At 29.4% G+C, this 20,147-nt stretch overlaps 1 protein-coding gene across 1 annotated transcript in view; it reads right to left on the bottom strand.

Moving 5' to 3' along the window:
* Nucleotides 1-20,147, bottom strand: part of LOC145291450 (protein Wnt-11b-2-like) — a 490,311-nt gene that overhangs the window by 254,963 nt on the left and 215,201 nt on the right. The window contains exon 2 of the mRNA XM_080137307.1: nt 4,532-4,764. Within this exon, the coding sequence (XP_079993433.1) occupies nt 4,532-4,764 (233 nt within the window). The remainder of the gene's footprint in view (nt 1-4,531; nt 4,765-20,147) is intronic.

Here is a 20,147-nt window from a genome sequence, read left to right on the forward strand (position 1 = left end):
TATAAACTTTTATACTTTCTGTATTCTTTTTTATACATTTCCTTATATATATATATATATATATATATATATATATATATATATATATATATATATATATATATGTATATATATATATATATGTATATATATATATATATATATATATATATATATATATATATATATTGAATATGTAACATTCGAACAAAAAGAAACTTTTAGCTAAAAACCATTACGTTGTTTTATACTTATGCAGTTTTTTATTCTCGTTAATTCTTGATCTTCGATACATTGGCTAGATTTAAAGTACGTAAATCGCTCTCTAAAAATAAATATTCACTTTATCTTTACCGAGCCTTTTTGAAACCATATTTTATTAGTAAAATCACATTTAAATAATTTTTTTTAAAAAATCTACGTAATTTTCATTTTAGCAAGATAAACCTCTATAATTTTTCAAGTAAAAACTATACAGCAAAACCCCCGTATACGGTGCCCCCAGGATACGGCTTTCAAGTTACAATGTGGGGTACGGGTTTCTCGGCTCTTGGTTACGGTATTTGCCTCGCCGTACAGTGTTATTTATGTTATTTGATTATATACATGGGTATTATGTATTGTACTCTATTTTGTTACTTATTTTAATGCTGCATCCCGGGGGTTTACCCTATACGGATATAAATTGAATCATTAAATAACATTTCGAAGTTAGAAAAGATTGGATTTTAATCAAAGAATTTTGTACTTAACAAGGTAAATATAAACCATTTCATTTAAAAAAATAAGGAAGTTTTGTTCATACTCATATTTTATTTAATGAACTAAATTAGAAATGTAAGCATACACGACATGGAATACAAAAAATATTAATACTCTCTGATTGATATAACGTATTAATTATTAAGCTTATTTTAAGCATTGTTTTGAAGCATATTCGATGCAATTTGTAATGTATATTTTTACAAAACCTATGTATAAAATAATCTTTACCATGTTAACGCTTAAATTGAATAACTCAGTAGACTTTTACTATATATATATATATATATATATGTGTGTGTGTGTGTGTGTGTGTGCGTGTGTGTGTGTGTGCGTGTGTGTGTACATGTGTGTACGCATATATATATATATATATATATATATATATATATACATATTGTGCATCCGAATATATTAGTTGCCTGTTAAAGCAACATGGAAGACAACCGAAACAGCAAACATGTAGCTGGTCTGCCAGGACACTATATATACATATGTAGGCAAATTTTGGCATAATTTATTCGTTTTAAAATATAGGTTCCAGTTTACCAATTGTCATAAAATGTTCACCATAGAATAGTATTATAATCTTTAAATAGCCTGAAAATTTCCGTGTAGTTTCGTCCCATAGAACCACATATATGAGCATTTAAATATTAAATTTGGCTACGAGTGTATATATATATATATATATATATATATATATATATACACACACTTTTTGACAATGCTATAACTTCAAAATCTCAACGACTGTAGATCAGAATTTAAAAATTGAAAGCTCGTTGGAAAGGTAATGACCTGGTTTGTGTAGTGGATTTTGTGACATTTGCCCTTCGGTCCCACATTAAGGGAATTGTTTATCATACAGACCGTATTTTTGGCACTTTTCGCAGCCATAAAATGTTTGAATCAAAGTCATTTGTTTTCCTAGTTTTGCATATGCATTAACTGATATTTCCCGAATGTCTGATATTTCCGAAAGAAACCTTTGCCTTGATGAGGGGGAGACTAAAATTTGCTTCAATAGTTTGGAATGATCTGAAATAGCAGCAAGGAGATATTTGATTGCGAACATTTTCATATGTTATGTCTTCCCTCTTTGGTTTTCCTACATAAATCAATTTCACAGTGTGTAAAGAGTGTTTGATACTTGAGATATCGTACCATATTTCGAAAGGAAGAAAATATAACATGCGAAATATTTGGAATTGTCTCCCCTTGCTGTTATTTTAGATCATTTGCAAACCATAGCAGCAAGTTTTAGTCTCTCCTCCATCATCACAAGAGGTTTTGGGGATATATATATATATATATATATATATATATATATATATATATATATATATATATATATATATATATATATGCATATACATATATATATATATATATATACTTTTTAAAAAAAAAAATTTCTTCCTTTGAAGATTGTAATGCTGGGTATGGGGCAGCCAATCCCGCTGCCAACATTGCCCCGCTTTTTATTGAAACCAACCGAGAGCTCTTTTTAGTATCCTCGTTGTTCCCTAAAATGCAATTGCCTGAATCTCTTTTGCACTTGGTTCACCAGGAATATTAGTTAGGTAGGACTTCAGGTTCTTCTTCATAAGCCCTGTGGCACCTATGATAACTGGTATGATTGATATCTCCCTAAGATTCCAGTTTCTTTTCATAACATACATGAAACCTTGATATTTGGCCCGTTTCTTTCTTTCAGCTCTGTTCAAACCTCCATCATTAGGAACACTCACTTCAATCAAGGTTGCAACTCTCTCTGATTTATTCCATATAACTATGTCAGGTTTCACAGCAGCATTTTCAAAGTATGTGTGTATGTGTACGTAAAGATTATTTTTTTTATTATATCCGATAAAAAGGTTTCACGCGGACGATTGTTCGGATATGTTGCGAGAACTAACAAACTAAAACTAACCGAGAAGTTCGAAAGTGATATTGCAAAAAGTACATGTAGAACCTGTCTCCACGCAATTCAAGCCTTTGACCGTGTCAAATGGAGACAGATCTGCTGTGGCTCAAAATTATTGCATTGAGAAAAACGAGATTATTCTAAATAAAGAGTAAACACCGGGAGTGTTAATGTTTAAAGATTTTTTACAGACAATATTAAATTTTAGCAATACACCGAAGGATCAACCTTTTACAAGTGGTCTGTCTTACTTTTTTTTCTTCGTTTGAAGATTGTAACGCTGGGTATGGGATAGCCAAACCAGCTGTCAACATTGCCCTGCTTTTTACTGAAACCAACCGAGAGCTCTTTTTAGTATCCTCGTTTTTCCCTTAAGTGAAATTGTCTGAATCTTTTTTACACTTGGTTCACCAGGAATATTAGTAAGGTAAGACTTCAAGTTCTTCTTCATGAGCCTTGTGGCACCTATGATAACTGGTGTGATTGATATCTCTCTAAATTTCCAGTTTCTTTTCATATCATACATGAGACATTGGTATTTGGTCTGTTTCTTTCTTTCAGCTCTGTTCAGACCTCCATCATTACAAACACTCACTTCAACCAAGGTTGCTACTCTCTCTCACTTATTCCATATAACAATTTTAGGTTTCACAGCAGCATTTTCAAGGTAGGTGTCTGTAGGGATTACATGGTTGTAATGTATGGTATATAAGTCCTTTCCAACTGTTCCTTCAGGTTGATGTTTCCAGGATTTACTGCTACATTGGATGTTTAATTTTTTTACAGAGGGTTCAGTGGAGATACTTACATAGTCTATCATGTCTCGTTGTGTAGTCGCCATCCCCTAAAAGAATCTGTCAACTTGATACTAGATAACTCACACTTTCCAATTCCGTGCAGCAGAGCAGAAGAAATCATAAAAATCTCAATAAAAAATGAAAAATGAAAATAAAAGATCGCAAGAATAGGTACATTGGGAAATACTTTAGTAAGCTGTTAAAGTTACTTTGCTTCCACTTGTGTATTTTGTAATTCACAAGATATACGAGATGCCCAATATATTTGTAATCAAAACGAAATGTCGTATATATGCAGTACAAACACACGATATTTACCTTTATATGATTTTCTTCCTCTGGCAGCATTATATTTTCATGCATTGTTTATATCTAAGCAAAGAATTTGGAAATTTTCTAAAACGCATATGCATAAAAAGAGACGGTATTGACGTAATAAATATCTGTTCGTTCTGTCTAAAGAAACGGACATGAAAATAAATAATACCGAAATGTTAATATGCTGGAGGAGCTGTTTTGCATGAAAAATGAATCTTTGGATTTTGGAATGTAAATCTATCTATCTATCTATCTATCTATCTATCTATCTATCTATCTATATATATATATATATATATATATATATATATATATATATATATAATACAGTTTTGATTCCACTGAGAAGTCCGCTTCTTAACGATTTCATGCCTATTTTAATATTTTTAGATCTGGCATAACAAGTATATGTTCATAGTCAACTAAATAGTCACTGATAATCGGACTGCATTTTTGGGCCAAACAAACTATGGCGAGTTTGGTTTGGTTTTATAACCTACTAAATAATGACAAATACGAACAGATTTCGTAGGCAACTGAATATTTCGAACATTTTTTGACATTTTTCTTTGCTTCAGTAGTTTTGCATACCTGAGATATGATTCCAAAATACTCGCAGTATTGAACGTTTCTTTTCATTACAAACTTCAACTCTGGTATAAAACATAGAACAATTGTAATACAAAAAAAAAACTGAATTCAATATACATTTCTATATGAATAATAACAGAATCAAATACCCTACCTCTTACCAGGTCTTTCGTGAGTTGTGGCACTTTATTGATCGAAGAACAATTCCATCTCCTGTTAGCGAATTGTTCTTGGCAAGTCTCGAATGCCAGCAGAGACGCATGAACCACGGTACTCATAATATCCAAGTGCTGCCTGCACAGTTTAATCTGTTTTGGAACAAGTCCGTAACCTTTAGAACAGTTCTGGGCCTGTGTCCAGCTTTTCTGTTTTAGTCGGTACAGTGCTCTGAAATAAAGAAGAAATAGAAGTTTAATCAGAATTTCACGAAAATATATAATTATTACAAACTAGATAACCCGGCCAGGTGTTACCCGGTTGTGTGTTTAATTGTTATCTGTTTCTAGTTTCTTGTTTGAAACTAGACCGTTTAGTTTTTGGTTTTTTTTTCCTAAATGTTACACTTTTGTTGTACTAGATGGAAATAGATGTGTAACGGACGAAGTCTAAGTTACCTATCCAGTTTTTTGATTTTCTAAACAAGAGAAAAGAACCACCCCAAAACCCACCACTGTCTGCAAACCATACTCGAAGGGCTTATCTGGAAAATTAAAAAATATATATGCGGTCGATATAATATTAGGACAGTGTTTAAGAGCAACTTAACACTCAGAAAATGCCTGATACATGTTAACCCCACGACTGAAAAACTCATGACGAAAATCTGCGTTTGAGATTTCATGTAAATGTGGCAAAAGGTGAAACATGCCGCGCCCTCAAAGGAAGACTGGAAGAACACCGAAAAGCTCCCACACGCGGAGAAATCGAAAAATCAGTCCAAGCTGAACATGTGTGGAAGAAAGAAAGTAACCAATCCCCAATATGGGACGATGTCGATATACTGGACACAAAAAAAAGATGGCGGATCAAAAAACTTAAAGGGGCAGCACAATATTAACAGCATTAGTCATCCCAGCATAGAACTAAACTGCATTTGGACGCCCCTAATCACAAAATCACTGAAAAAAAACATGATATATGTGTAGCCCAAGGAATGTAATTCGCAAAAAAAAAACTCATTTTACCTTGGAGTAACCCCCCTTACATTGTGCTTTTTTTTTTTTTAAACAAAAATACGTATCCTCTGTTTTGTAAAACATTTTTACACTAATATTAACAATTAGTATAGATATCCCGAAAAATTGAGTCATAGGAAAGCCTTTAAAAAATATCTTAGTAACCCCTGAAAGTTGAACCTTCTTTATGATCTACGGACCCACCCTAAAACTCACGGTTGGAATACTTTTAATGGAGAGCTAACCTTCTTTTCCTTAATATAAAAAAAAACATCCGATAAAGGTTGCAGGTTGCAGCAACCGAAACGTCGTGCTAATAACACCGAAGATGAGAATAATAGTCCGAGTAATCAAAATAACACAAGCATTCACATCTTATCTAAAAAAAAATCAGAATTGCAAAAGGAAATAAGGTTATCATTAGAGGAAATCGTTGTTATCTCCCCTTTTTTAAAGAAAAATATGGCGGATAGACGAAAATTAATTTGATAGGCAGGATGTTTTCTGGAATTAATTATTTTAATTTAACCTTATATTTTTAACAACATACACATAATATACAATGGTGATTCTTAATAAAACATTTATTTTGAAAGAGGACGCTCTAGCTTATAAAATTCTGGCATAAGATTGATATAATGTTATATATTAAACTATTACGGCTATCCGGCGTTGCTCGGAACGGTATAAAACAAAAAGTAAAATGAAGTTGTGTTTGGACATACATGTTATTCTTTAAATATAGAGGAGTTTTTTATGACTATTTATCATTTGCTATCTCGAGCAAAAATATATTTTACCTACCCTAAAACCGGTATTGCGCAACACATATATGAAATAATTTTACCTATTCTAGGACAAGTATTGTACAACACATGGTTTAAATAATTTTATCTTCCATAGAACTATATTGTACAACATATATATAAAATAATTTTACCTGCACTACGACGCCTAATGTACAATATATGTATGAAATAATTTGACCTGTTCTACGACTCGCAATATATAACACATACATGAAATAATTTCACCTAATTTTTAACTCATTTTCCCAAACTTAAGCTGTTCAACATGCAGTCTGGCGCCATTTGTAATTTTCAAATACATCGGCAAATACTGTATGTTTTCCGAGCTGAATAAACATTTTACATTAAATAAAAACACTAAAACATTATCCAGTTAGGTAGAAAAGTAACTTATCTTGCCTTGAATAATATTTATTTGCTATATATTTGTTGTTTGTCACCTTTTTCGAATCTATGAGTATAGTAATACAAATCCCTTTCTTTGTTATAAAACCGATCCAGAATTATCATTTTTGGGGGTCCGGATTTTTACCGCATTAAAAACTGACCCATGTCTGTCTGCCCTCGTAGGGAGCAAAGTACATAGTGATAACTTTATTACAGTGAACTTTACTCGTCTATTCGTTCATTCGTGTTGTTTATTTTCAAAACTGAACCGACACACGCAGAACGGCGACACACCGCAATGTTGAACAACGAAGATTGTGCCACTCCACTCTGCTCCCCGCCTCTCCGCGTGTTCCTTGGAGTTATCTTCCTTGCCTCCAGGGGTGGGCTCTTTCGTTCTGCTTATGTATTTTCTTCTCCCATCCCTGCTATCCTTTTAACTGACCACAGTGACACACTTCGTGTCCGTCCCCTTTCAGCCCACCCCCCAGAAGCTATATTTCCATCCCCAGAACGCCCCTAACCAGCGGCACAGTCTATAAATCTCGCTGCTTGCTGCGATGATCGGTGGGTGGGGCGCCGTTGAATCGGCCTTAATGACGCTGTATTGTGGCAGCGAACAATAATAGTCGTAGCCGTCAACAACTGGACTCATCTTCTGCTTCGTAAATAATTCTGCCACTTGTTCGTTACACATCAGTTCGTTATTTATCATTTTTAACAACGGAAGAAAATACGAGGGAAAGAAAGAAAATACGTGGTCACACAGACCGAAGAAAGAAAATAATGAAAATAAAATTATGAAATATTAGAAAAACGAACTTGGAAAATTTTAATTTCAATATCAATAAAATCATTAAAGTTCTGATTTTTTTTAGATGAGGGCTGATTGTTCATATTACAGTCAGCTCAATACGAGTTATATAAATAATAAAATATGTTACAACTTCTCGTAGTTGTGCGTTTGTGTGTACAACTTTCCCGCCCCTTTGTAACTTACAAATAATTACATCTTATTATTTACTCTTAATCGATCCTTTATTAATATTTTTTTTTAAATGTGTCAGCTTGGAATCAAACGAATAATTTTATAATTGGTAGTACGTGCATTAATAGCGGAAAACTGATAGGAAGACATAATTTTGAAAGCCGCTTTATCATAAGTTTTATGTAAGTTTGCGAATACTTTTTGATTGTGTTTGAAAGATTAAAGTCTAAATTTAATTTCCTAAATGAAAAAAGTATTTGTACACGTGAAAAAAAAATGTTATAATGAAAAATGTTTTCATAGCGACATTCGGAAACTGACAAGTTCATCTAAAGTTTGAAATTAAATAAATTCATTGTAAAAACCCCTTGATAGATAAATATAAGTTTTCTGGGACTATTCCAAAGATAATTTGTAAAGTCCTAAGATATTGAATTAAAAAAAAAACACCTTCTGTATAAAAAAATAGCTTAATTATCCATTAAAGGCGATAAATTTTGGTTCGTACAAACAAAACAGACGGAGTCTTCTAGCTTGGGTACTATTTAAGCCCAAAATGCTGTCTGAAAATGACATCAGGTGGTTGGAGGGAAATAGGGGTGCAAAACCGACTAGTTTTCTTTTTTCTCAGCTGTGCATTCGTATCGTGAACGTTTTTATAAGTTTTACCTTTTTTATTTAATTATTTTTGGTGTCTCTCAGGTTTTAAATTAATTTTTATTTTAATTTTCAAGATGATATAAAAATTTTGTTACGCTGAAGACTCCACGCTCATTCATGTAAAGAAAATATTAGAATCTTATATATAAAAATTTCGCTAAAAATGTCATCTTAAAAAAAGTAAATATTCTATGGAATTTTAATTCTTTGTGTTAAAATATTAATTAAGGAATGCTTAATTCAATGATAATATTGTTAGTTCGAGAAATTATTTTTCTTCGAGTTATATCGAATCCATTAATACGGATTTTAAGGGTTTTTTTATCGAAATGTTGCAGAAAAAAACAAAAATAAATTAATTAATTTTTTCCCCACAAAAAAGACATAACTTTAAATAAAAATAATGGGTTAATTCCATTCCGTGATCATTATTTACAAAATACTGAAAATCTCATTAAAATTGGTTAATTTCTTGATTTTGATGAATTTTTAAGTGTCGGCTATTCATTAATGTTTACTGAGTAAAGAAATTTTCTGCTTTAAAAATCGCCAAAACCAAACCATGTGACGACGAAGGTTTCAGCAAATCATTGATATATTGTTTCTTCTCATTACATATGTTCCATTTGTGTTATTATACATGAAAAAATCATATCTTTAACAATACGAATAAATAGACAGTCACAGTAATATCCAGTTATTTAATTCTTTAAGAGATTTATGTGTTTACCAATTTTACGTTCAGTATTAATTATTTCTGTAAAATACATATTTACTGTATTTTTAAAATATTACGATGATAAGAATATTTTTCTATAAAAAATAACCAAATATATAAATATATATATATATAAGTGTGTTTGTGTGTGTGTGTGTGTGTGTGTGTGTGTGTGTGTGTGTGTGTGTGTGTGTGTGTGTGTGTGTGTGTGAGACAGAGAGATAAAGAGACGAATGAAACAATGCAAGGGAATTAATATGAAGACTTCTTTATTATACCAAACTTTGTCAGATTAATTTTAAATAATTTATAATTTGCAAAAACAAATATGGAATATATATATATAAATATATATATATATATATATATATATTCATATATTCATATATTATAAGGTAAAATTAAAAGCCAACAACAATGCGAGATTTTTTTTATATAGAGTAAAATTAAATGAAAACAAAAGAAATAAATTTTTTTTTTTTGTTGTTTGTTTTTTCTGTTTCACACAAATTTTAACTCTAAACAACAGTCATTTTTTTTTCTGGTGTATTCAATGGTGTTAATACAACAGAAAAAAAATGACTGTTGTTTAGAGTTAAAATTTGTGTGAAAAAGAAAAAACAAACAACAAAAAAAAGAAATTTATTTCTTTTGTTTTCATTTAATTTTACTCTATATAAAAAAAAATCTCGCATTGTTCTTGGCTTTTAATTTTACCTTATAATTTTCTTCAACAATGCTTCAAGCAAACTACAATCTACTTATATATATATATATATATATTATAAAATTGTATATATACATATATATGCATATATATAAACACACACACACACACACACACATATATATATATATATATATATATATATATATATATATATATATATATATATATATATATATAAGCTTAGGTGGGTGCGCGTGTGTATAATTACATGTACATATGTGCTATTTAAATTACGAGATTGATGCGTTTGTTATTACGTTTAAAGCTGTTACAAACTAAAATATAATTTGTATTATATATATATATATACATATTGTCAGTATTTTTTTGTTTAAACTTCATACTATTTTTTTCTGTACTTTAATATTTTTGAAAACTTGTTTTGTTTTCTAGTTATTTTGAAATATTAAATTAACAACAGCTGCATTTGCATATCATTTGCAAGCTTTTCAAATAACAACGTTCGTTTTCATGCTGAATTTGAAACGTTACCCCTTTTTAAATTAAAGAGTATTAATGTAAAGCGCGCTTTAATAGAAAAAGCAAAAAATATAACGACGAAAATATGAATTGTAGATCTCAACTGGAAGCTTTACTGCAAGTAAACAAAATACTTACATCATGATTTTTTAATAGAAGAAGTGTGCTGAAATGTTAGTTTTGTAGTGATAGTTCCGCAATTTTGAATATTAGCGTTTATCGCGGTTTGTATTCTTTAAATTTAAACTAGTCATGTATTTGTTATGATATTACAACTAATAATAATTCGTATGTTAAAATGTTTGTAGACAGCGTTATTTTTTTTTAATTTTAACGTTTTAATTTGTACTTTATAACCGAACAAAATAAGAAACATTTTGTTTGAACGCTTTCGTTTTTTTCTGTTTATATCTAAATTTAAAATTAAAGCATTTTCACATTATTTAATTCCATTACATTGTCTTATGTTTCATATATTTTCATATACATACATACATATATATATATATATATATCATTAGTTATATTTTGTACAATTTTGATGTGACATCTTATTCGTACATTATTCATACTATAAGATTACAACGTGTATTTTCGTTATATATATAATGAAAATATATATAATTATTTTATTACATATATATACTTGTATATATATATATATATATATATATATATGTATATATATATAATCGTATATATGTATATCTATATTATATATATATATTCATATATATTAATACATATATGTGTGTGTATATTAATGAACCCATATATAACATAAATGTACACACACATATATATATATATATATATATATATTTAATCAAAAGATGTGAGATCACATAATCTATATCATATCCTATCTTGATAAGATGATGTTCGTCATAAAACAGAGCATTAATAAAACATAAAATCCTAATTTATCAACTCTATGGAATAAAGAAAATATATCGCCTTATATTATTTGGTTTGAACATTCGATGAACTACCAAAAAATTAAATATTTTTTTAATTGATTAATTTTGTCACACACACGTGCACACATACATCGGAATCAACGGCAAGAGAAATACATATCAATCATATCAGTTATCATAGGTGTCACAGGGCTTATGAAGAAGAACCTGAAGTCCTACCTAAATAACATTCCTAAGAACCAAGTGCAAAAGAGATTCAGACAATTGCACTTAAGGGAACAGACAGGATACTAAAAAGATCTCTCGGTTGGTTTCAATAAAAAGCGGGGCAATGTTGGCAGCTGGTTTGGCTGTCCCATACCCAGCATTACAATCTTCAAACGAAGAAAAATAAAAATTAAAAAAAGCAATCAACGGCAAGAGAAATACAAATAATTGCGCTCATAGGACCGGTTAGGATATGAAAAAAAAAAAGATTTCGTGACTAAAATATTGGGTTAATGTCTGGCACCTAAACGCAGATTCCATGAACCAAGCTTCTTTCTTAGAATTGCACACCTGTAGAACTCTGTTTTGTTTTCTTACTTTCCAACTGACTACAATATGGTCGTCTTCAATTCCAACGTTAACAAGTTCTTGATGAGCTGTCCCCGTAAGTAATTCTATTTACTAAATTTCCACTACTACGATTACTACGATATTTTTTTCCCATTGACACCGTACACTCATTAAAGATTATCCTCGGGTGTCTCCCGGGACTAGATAAGTGGTGACTCTTTTGTAAAAAGGAAAAAATCAGTAGGTTGACTAATCTTCATAAAAAAGAAACGTTTAAAAAATTATAACACTGTGCAACAGGACATCTTGTTCCTATTTACAATGCCTCCCCACGGGACAGAGTTAGACACCAGGGTCGTTTTTTTAATGTGGAGAAAAGGAACAAAAATAAAAATTGTCTCAGTCGTGAAGGATTTCTCCTTCACTGACAGAGAACAAGAAATTGAAGTGCAGCATCGGAAGAATAGATACTACACTTTGAGATAATATTTTTTTTTATTCACAGGGGAAAATACAATTGGGAAAATGAACAAAAAACTTAGGCACAAGGCCAACTCAAAAAGAAGGGGGGATGGCGAGGTTGGTTGATCCATCTCGTCTCTGTTGTAAATTTTAAATGATTTTTCTCTCTTTTTATCATGGGTACCCCTTTAAATTTATATTTATGTGTGTGTTGGGAGAGGGGGGGTCTTGTCCCGAAGGCCAAGTGTTTGCTGTAAAAAAATGGAGACGTCTTTTAGTGTTAGTTTAGTGTATCTTAAAGTATGCCGGCCAATTTCAAATTAAATGTATTCTAATTTATAGTTCATATGGAATGCGAACCGAGAATATTTGAATTTAAAAAAAGGGCGAGAAAAATCATTTAGAAAAAACTTGCAATATTCTAAATAAGCTTACGACTTCAGGATAAATTAATATTTTTCTAATTTTTACTACAGTCGTTACATATTTGTATTTAAAGTCGTAATGCACATTCTTATTAAATAAAAGCAATGTATTTCATTTATATTTTGTTTCAGAATTTGTATCTTACAACTTATTTTAACCAACCTATTTTTGCATTGCTTTGCTAAAATAGTTATTAAAATATTTATTACATTAACCTTGAATTAAATTCAGTTTAATCTAATTATAGTGGGATTCACATATTATAAGCACAAAAAACACATTATAAGTTTTACATACATAGTACCTATGGTTGTATTCCTAATTTAAACTGGATTAAAAAATATTAGATTAAAATAAATCATAAGTTTATTTAAAATATAATTATCATATAATATATCTTTGTATAATATAATTATAAATATCTTATTTGTGTCTTATTTAAATATTGAATTCTTAGATTAGTCAGTAATATTCGTGAACATATATGTCATAAACATTTGTATAAGTATAAACGTAGTTCATCTACATTTGTATTAATTAAAAAAATTATTATATGTAATTGTATTGTATAAATATATTTTTTACATTTGTATCTCATAAACGATTAAAATTATTTATTTGTATTAGTACAAACATATTTAATATGAATGTGTATTACTATCAATATATATTTCTTTTCATTTTATATTTATTTGTTTTGGTATAAATATAATTGATATTTATGTGTAATTGTATTTCTATATGTTTATAATAATTTTTATTTGAATAAACATATTGTATATTCTTAATATCCATATGGATATATTTTCATATTCGTTTTATTAACATAAATATATTTTTATTTATGTGTATTCGTATGAATATACTTTATATTCATTTGTATTGGTATAAATATATTTTATATTTATTTTAATTTTGTAAACCCATTTATGTTCACTTTTACCGTTATAAATATAATGTTAGGTTTTATTGGTATAAATATATTTTACATTCATTGTCATCGTTATAGATATATTATTTATATTTAGTTGTTATAATATATATACTATATTCATTTATATTGGTATATATAGGCATATATTATATCCAATTATATTAGTATAATTATATTTTTTAAATTTATTTCTATTGGTCTACATATATTTTATATTCATTTTATATTTGGCTTCATATATATTTATATACAGTTGCATTGATATGCATATTTTCGTATTCATTTTTATAAGGAAAAATATAATTCATATTCAGTTGGTATAATAAATATATTTTATATTCATTGGTACTGGTATATTTTATATTATATTTATGAGTATGAAAATATTTTATATTATATTTATTGGTATGAAAATATTGTTATATTATTTAATATCGGTATTAATATATTTATATATTTATTCGAATTTGTATAAATATATATTTTTACTATTTGAATTGGTATAAATAAGTTTTATATTCCTATTTATTGGTATACATATATATATATGTGTGTGTGTGTGTGTGTGTGTTGTATAAATATATATTTGCATTGTAATACATATTTATCATACCAATTTTTATTACTATAAATGTATGCGTTTATTTGTTTTATATAATTGTTTATTGTTATATATATTTCCATTTTATAATAATGTTCTACATTCGTACATTCGTTAACGATTATATATATATATATATATATATATATATATATATATATATATATAAATAAGAGCAAATAGTTAATAAAACATGTTCAAAAACACTTTGAGAATGAGTTAAAAACATATTTAATCTTAAAAGCAAACACTTAATAAGTGGATAGTCCTTGATCCGCGGAGTTTCGAAGAAATACATTCCTTCTCATCAGAGGGTAGGAATTAGCAAAAATGCGGGATCATATTTTGCATACAAAAGTATTTGATGAAACTGCAAGTAAGTCAAAGATCTTACTTGATAACAAAAAGTGAAGCAGAGGGAATATGGTGAATGTGGTCAGACTATCCATTCACGTGAAATCGCGTTTTTCCTCACCATATTCCCTCTGCTTCACTTTTTGTTATCAAGTAAGATCTTTGACTTACTTGCAGTTTCATCAAATGCTTTTATATGCAAACTCCGATTCCGCATTTTGCTAATTCCTTCCCTCTGATGAGAAAGAAAATATTTCCTCGAAACTCCGCGGATCAAGGATTATCCACTTATTAAGTGTTTCCTTTTAAGATTTAATATGTTTTTAACTCTTTCTCAGCGTGTTTTTTAACATGTTTTATTAACTATTTGCTCTTATTATAAGCTCTATCTCCTATTTGGTTTTATCGAGCTTTTACATCCGGTTGAGATTACTTTATAATATTAATTCTTTAATATTTATAATATACTTAGTCTTACCATCTGTGACCATTTTGTTAAATTTAATCGTAGTTTTATTATATATATATATATATATATATATATATATATATATATATACATATATATTAATTTGTATGTACTTTCTTATAAATGTATATCAATATATATATATACATATATATACATACATATATATATATGCATATATATATATGTATATATATATGGATATTCATCTATTTGGTGTAAATTAATGACTATGTTCAATTAAATAAATACAAATATTTCGGTATATTCCTTTGTACTTGTAGTTCTGTATATACATATACAATAATATATTCATATGCATTAAAATAAATACGTTTATATATCAGTATTTGCATATATATAATGTTAACATTTATAAATATAATTTTAAATTAATCTGTATTGATAGTAATATATTTAAAGATTTATTTTTATTGGTATAGAGATATATTTGAAACCAGGTTTTCCCATTTACTGGCTAACTTGCTTAAATACTTTTTTATTTTCACTTCAAATGTTGGATGGGTATTTTCCTTTGTCTATTTTAAAAGTTACATTTGTAGCATTTATATAAACAAATCTTGTATTATACATGATACAAGGTTTTTTGTATAAATGTTAGAAATTTAAAATTCAAAAATAACATTTTAATTCGTATTTTTGTGTATTTCTTGATAAATGTTTATCTAATATATTTTTATATTGGAATTAAAAATAAAATGGAAATTTTATTTTTAATTATCCTTTTACTATTATAGTAAATGAATATATTTCGTTTCTGTTTGTTTGTTTGTTATTTTTTACAAACTAATGAAATGGCAAAATTTACATTTGGATTTGGGGTATAACATACTTACTTAGCAGTATTCATTTATAAATATGTATATTTAAAACCACTTTTTGTTATCTATTTGATATCATTTTAATCCCATTTGTTTGTGAAAAGTTTTAATGACGCCACTTTCATTTGTATTTTTTATTTACATTTAATATAATTTTTATTTCCTTGCTCACATTTTTATCAACATTGTTTTCTTCTAAACTTCAATGCCATGCAGTTTTTTTAACATTTATCTAATATTCATTTCATTCCCTTTATTTATTTAAAGTTTTTGTTATTTCTTTGTTTTTTTAATTAGTCCATTTTAATTAAATACATCTTTATTTTAATTATCTAATCGTTTATCTTTATAATCTACGTTTTTTTAACATTTCTATGTAAACCATTTAATTAACAAATAATTTATTTCTCACGTATTCTAATTAATTTATTTCTCACGTATTCTAATTAATTTATTTCTCACGTATTCTAATTAATTTATTTCTCACGTATTCTAATTAAAGCCAGCATCGTTAGTAATTTGTTAACAATACTCTTCCTTTTATTAAATTAAGATGTTTAACTTATCTGTATAGAAAAGTATACAACATGTTAATTTGCATTCGTACTAACCACAACTAGTAAGGTAATAGTTTACATTTTTGTTTTTTCCTCGTTTGTCTGCCCGTTAACATTTTTAAGCGTAATATGTATATTGCGGAACTGGTCTCAGATTGAAATATTAGAAAGTTGTAACATTGTTTTAATAATAAAAAGTAGAATCCCAATAAAAAAACGAAACTTTGACATATTCAGTCTGATATTCTAACAACTTAACTATTTGGAATTTCTTCTAAATAACCTTTTCAAAAAAGTACCTTTACAAAGTAATTATAAATTTGACGTGGCATCTTAAAATTTTGGTTCATGTCGTTTTTTATGACAAAAATTCAAACATAATAAATGCTTATTAATAGACAAATGAGTTAATTAAATTATCAATAACGTTGAAAATTATTTTAATGGTCGAAAACAAATTGCTCTGTCTTAATATAGTATTTTATGCACTTATTACATACTTTTAGAATTGGCCCAACCTAGCAAAAATATGTGATCGGAGGCGACTTAGATTTTCTAGGCTAGCCTCTTACAATACAAATCAAATTTGATATATAACGTTCTTTGGTAATGTTCAGTCTTGAATAATTAAATTTTAAAGAAATAGTAGACCACACTTTACTTAGTAATATTTGAGGTCCACACAAAGACACACATATATATATATATATATATATATATATATATATATATATATATATGTGTGTGTGTGTGTGTATGTGTGTGTGTGTGTGCATTTTATTTCATGGTTCCTCAGCAGGGATTGATAAATAAAAACAAAATAGTTCCGAATAACATTTAAATAATATGAATAAGTTAGCATAAGTTTAATTTGAGTCAACAAACAAAATCCGATATCCGAAGCGATTCTGTTCTTGCTTTTCAAGTTAGGTTGTATTTGATCGTCACTGCTGCGGAACCATAAAATAAAATACTGCTTTGTTTTTAAGCAAATAACTGATAATCTCTACACTAAAATTCACACTAGCGTAATTTTTGGGAAGCAACTGATGACAATATTAATTGATTAGAAGCAAAGCAGTTTTTTAAGGAAAACTTTAAATATTTGTCCATAGTTTCAAAGGTTGTAAAATCACTAAGACCACTTTTGCACTCCCATACACTTGACGAAGTAATAAGAGACAATTGTAACTTTTGTTGAAGTTAAACCCATTTGATGAAATCATTTATTTTTAAAGCAATATATCTATTACTTATAGGATAATAACCAGCGTTTTTTAATCACTCTTCGCACTCCCTTTCTCTCTTTTCCCTATATTCCTCTGCTCTTTTTCCCCTTTTCTTCCTTTTTTTTATGAAATCCGTCCATACACGACATAGGAGCCACTTAATCTCAAGAGATTAAAAAACAAACACTACATTAAGCGGAACAGAGTACAACAGGTGGGCAGTCCTAGAACAAAATGTTTGTTTTCGGAATCTGTGTTTCGATTTAGGCACACTTAGAGCGTTGGTGAAATTGTTGATAGTGGTTTTAGTTAGTTGAGTGTTAGTTGAGATTGGCAAAGGGTACCATAGATCAGAACTCAGGCGAGCACTTAGAATTGAGACAGGCTCGCAACGTATCTTATGTGGAAAAGAGAGTGCAGGGAAGAGAAAAGGGCATCATCACCTGTTTCTTTGAACTCTGTTAGGCTGGAGAGGTTGCTTCTAACGGCTCCTGTCCAGATGCTTCTATAGTACTCCATCCAAGTACGTACATGACTCTTATACAGGTAGAGGAAGTAATGGGCAATGAGATATTTACTGGGGAGGTAAAATGATCGAACCATATTTCCGGTGATCTTGGCAACGGATTTGATGTATGTTTTACATTTCAGAAAATATCTAACTTTGAAGTGATTCCGTACCTGTTTATGAGACAAACCCGTCTGCGGTACTGGAAAGATACTCAACGCCACGATAGAGTACAAAACCAACTTCGAAATCTAGTAAACGTTGCTAAACTTTTGCTGATCGATCGTAATTTTCAGAATAATTGCTCGAATGATCTCCAATTTCTGCTCCCACTCCTGTAAAACATTCACAACAAAAACTGGTCTAGCTACCACTGTAAATAAATTTCCTTTCTAGTACTTCTGCACTTAACGGCTCATGCTTTTTAGATAGGCTTTTCATGGTCAATTCAAGTTTGCACGTTATCATTTGTTTATTTAATTGTTAGATGTAAGTACAGAGTAGGTATAAAAAGCCCTCTTTCCACATGTTGAGAATGGTGTTCTAAATAACAATGCAATTACGCCAGAACCATCTGAAAACTGCACATATATCCACTTCCTGCTTCTATGCATCTATATCTGAACGAATAAAAATTACTTTCCAATTACTGTCTCTGCTTTATCGTTATTTCCATGGCGAGTGCTCGTCTTCGATCCCCTTTCGAAACATTCACGAAAACACTCGTCTTGCTGAAATCACTATCAATAATTTCCCCCAACACTCTATCTGTATCTGAATCTAAACGTAGATTCAATGAACAAAGCTTCTTTCTTAGAACTGCATGCCTGTGGAATCCTCTTCCATTTCCCTGCTTTCAACAATATGGTCGTTTTCAAGGTCAACGTAAACTTCTTGTTGACTGCCGTACATTCATTAACACTTATCCTCTAGTGGCTTACGGGCCTTTATAAATGATGACTCCGTTATAAATCAAAAATACCTGCCCTGGAACACAACAACGAAGGGATAGTTACTAACTGGCTACAATATGGTTCAGTGTAAAGAAATTCTCGTTTACTAATCAGATTCTGTGATCTTTACGAACCCTCACAGTGATGGGTCACCGTACACCTGAAGAATTTCCCATTAATTCTTATCCGCGAATGGCCTTTAGAACTTGAATCGTTAGTACAATAAATAATGATTGATACATTTTAGTCGTATTTCCAACGCTAATTTTCAGTGTTTGTGAGATGACTTATTAAGTCAGAACAAGACAGATTTCTAAATGCACTAACATTAACAGAAATAAGAATTATAAAATATATTCCTTACACGTTACACAAGAGTATTATTTTCCAAGTGGCCCTTAAATCCACACCTTCTTGTCATACAGTTTAGCCCCGTTCCATAATGCCATGGTATTTCCTGTTTTGAGGATATAAAGGTTACCAGTGTTTGTGAATAATTTTTAGTTTTATTTATCTGTTTCATTGCTATTTTTAGCGGAACAAACTACGAGGGGCATTCTTCTTCTTTTTCGTCTTTTTCTTCTTCCATCGAAGTTTTATCCGCCCAGTTGCGCATGCGAATTTCTTTGCAATAAAAATGGTAACCTATCACCCGCTGTAGGTGGGCACCTTTGCTAGTGTTACACACATGTAAAGGTTCGTGTTTATTTTATTTTGAATATCATCGCTTTTATTAAAGGTTATGTTTTATTGTTATCAAACCCTACAGATATAATTGGTAAATAACTGCGCTGAATTTTAAAAAGCTTAATTTCATCGTGACAAATAACCCTCGAGTACAACTGTTTATTTGTCTCCCGACAGAGGCAAACTTAAACAAAATCGCGATCTTTAAATCGGAAAGTATACCTTTCTTACCTATCAAAATTCGCAAAAGACTGAAAACAAACCCAATTTGTATAGCCCGGCGGCACTTCATCACGAACGAGGGCAGACCAGGCGACAGACTC

This window comes from Euprymna scolopes, chromosome 12, assembly GCF_053919585.1.
Source record: "Euprymna scolopes isolate OS-2025 chromosome 12, ASM5391958v1, whole genome shotgun sequence".
Classification (NCBI taxonomy): domain Eukaryota; kingdom Metazoa; phylum Mollusca; class Cephalopoda; order Sepiida; family Sepiolidae; genus Euprymna; species Euprymna scolopes.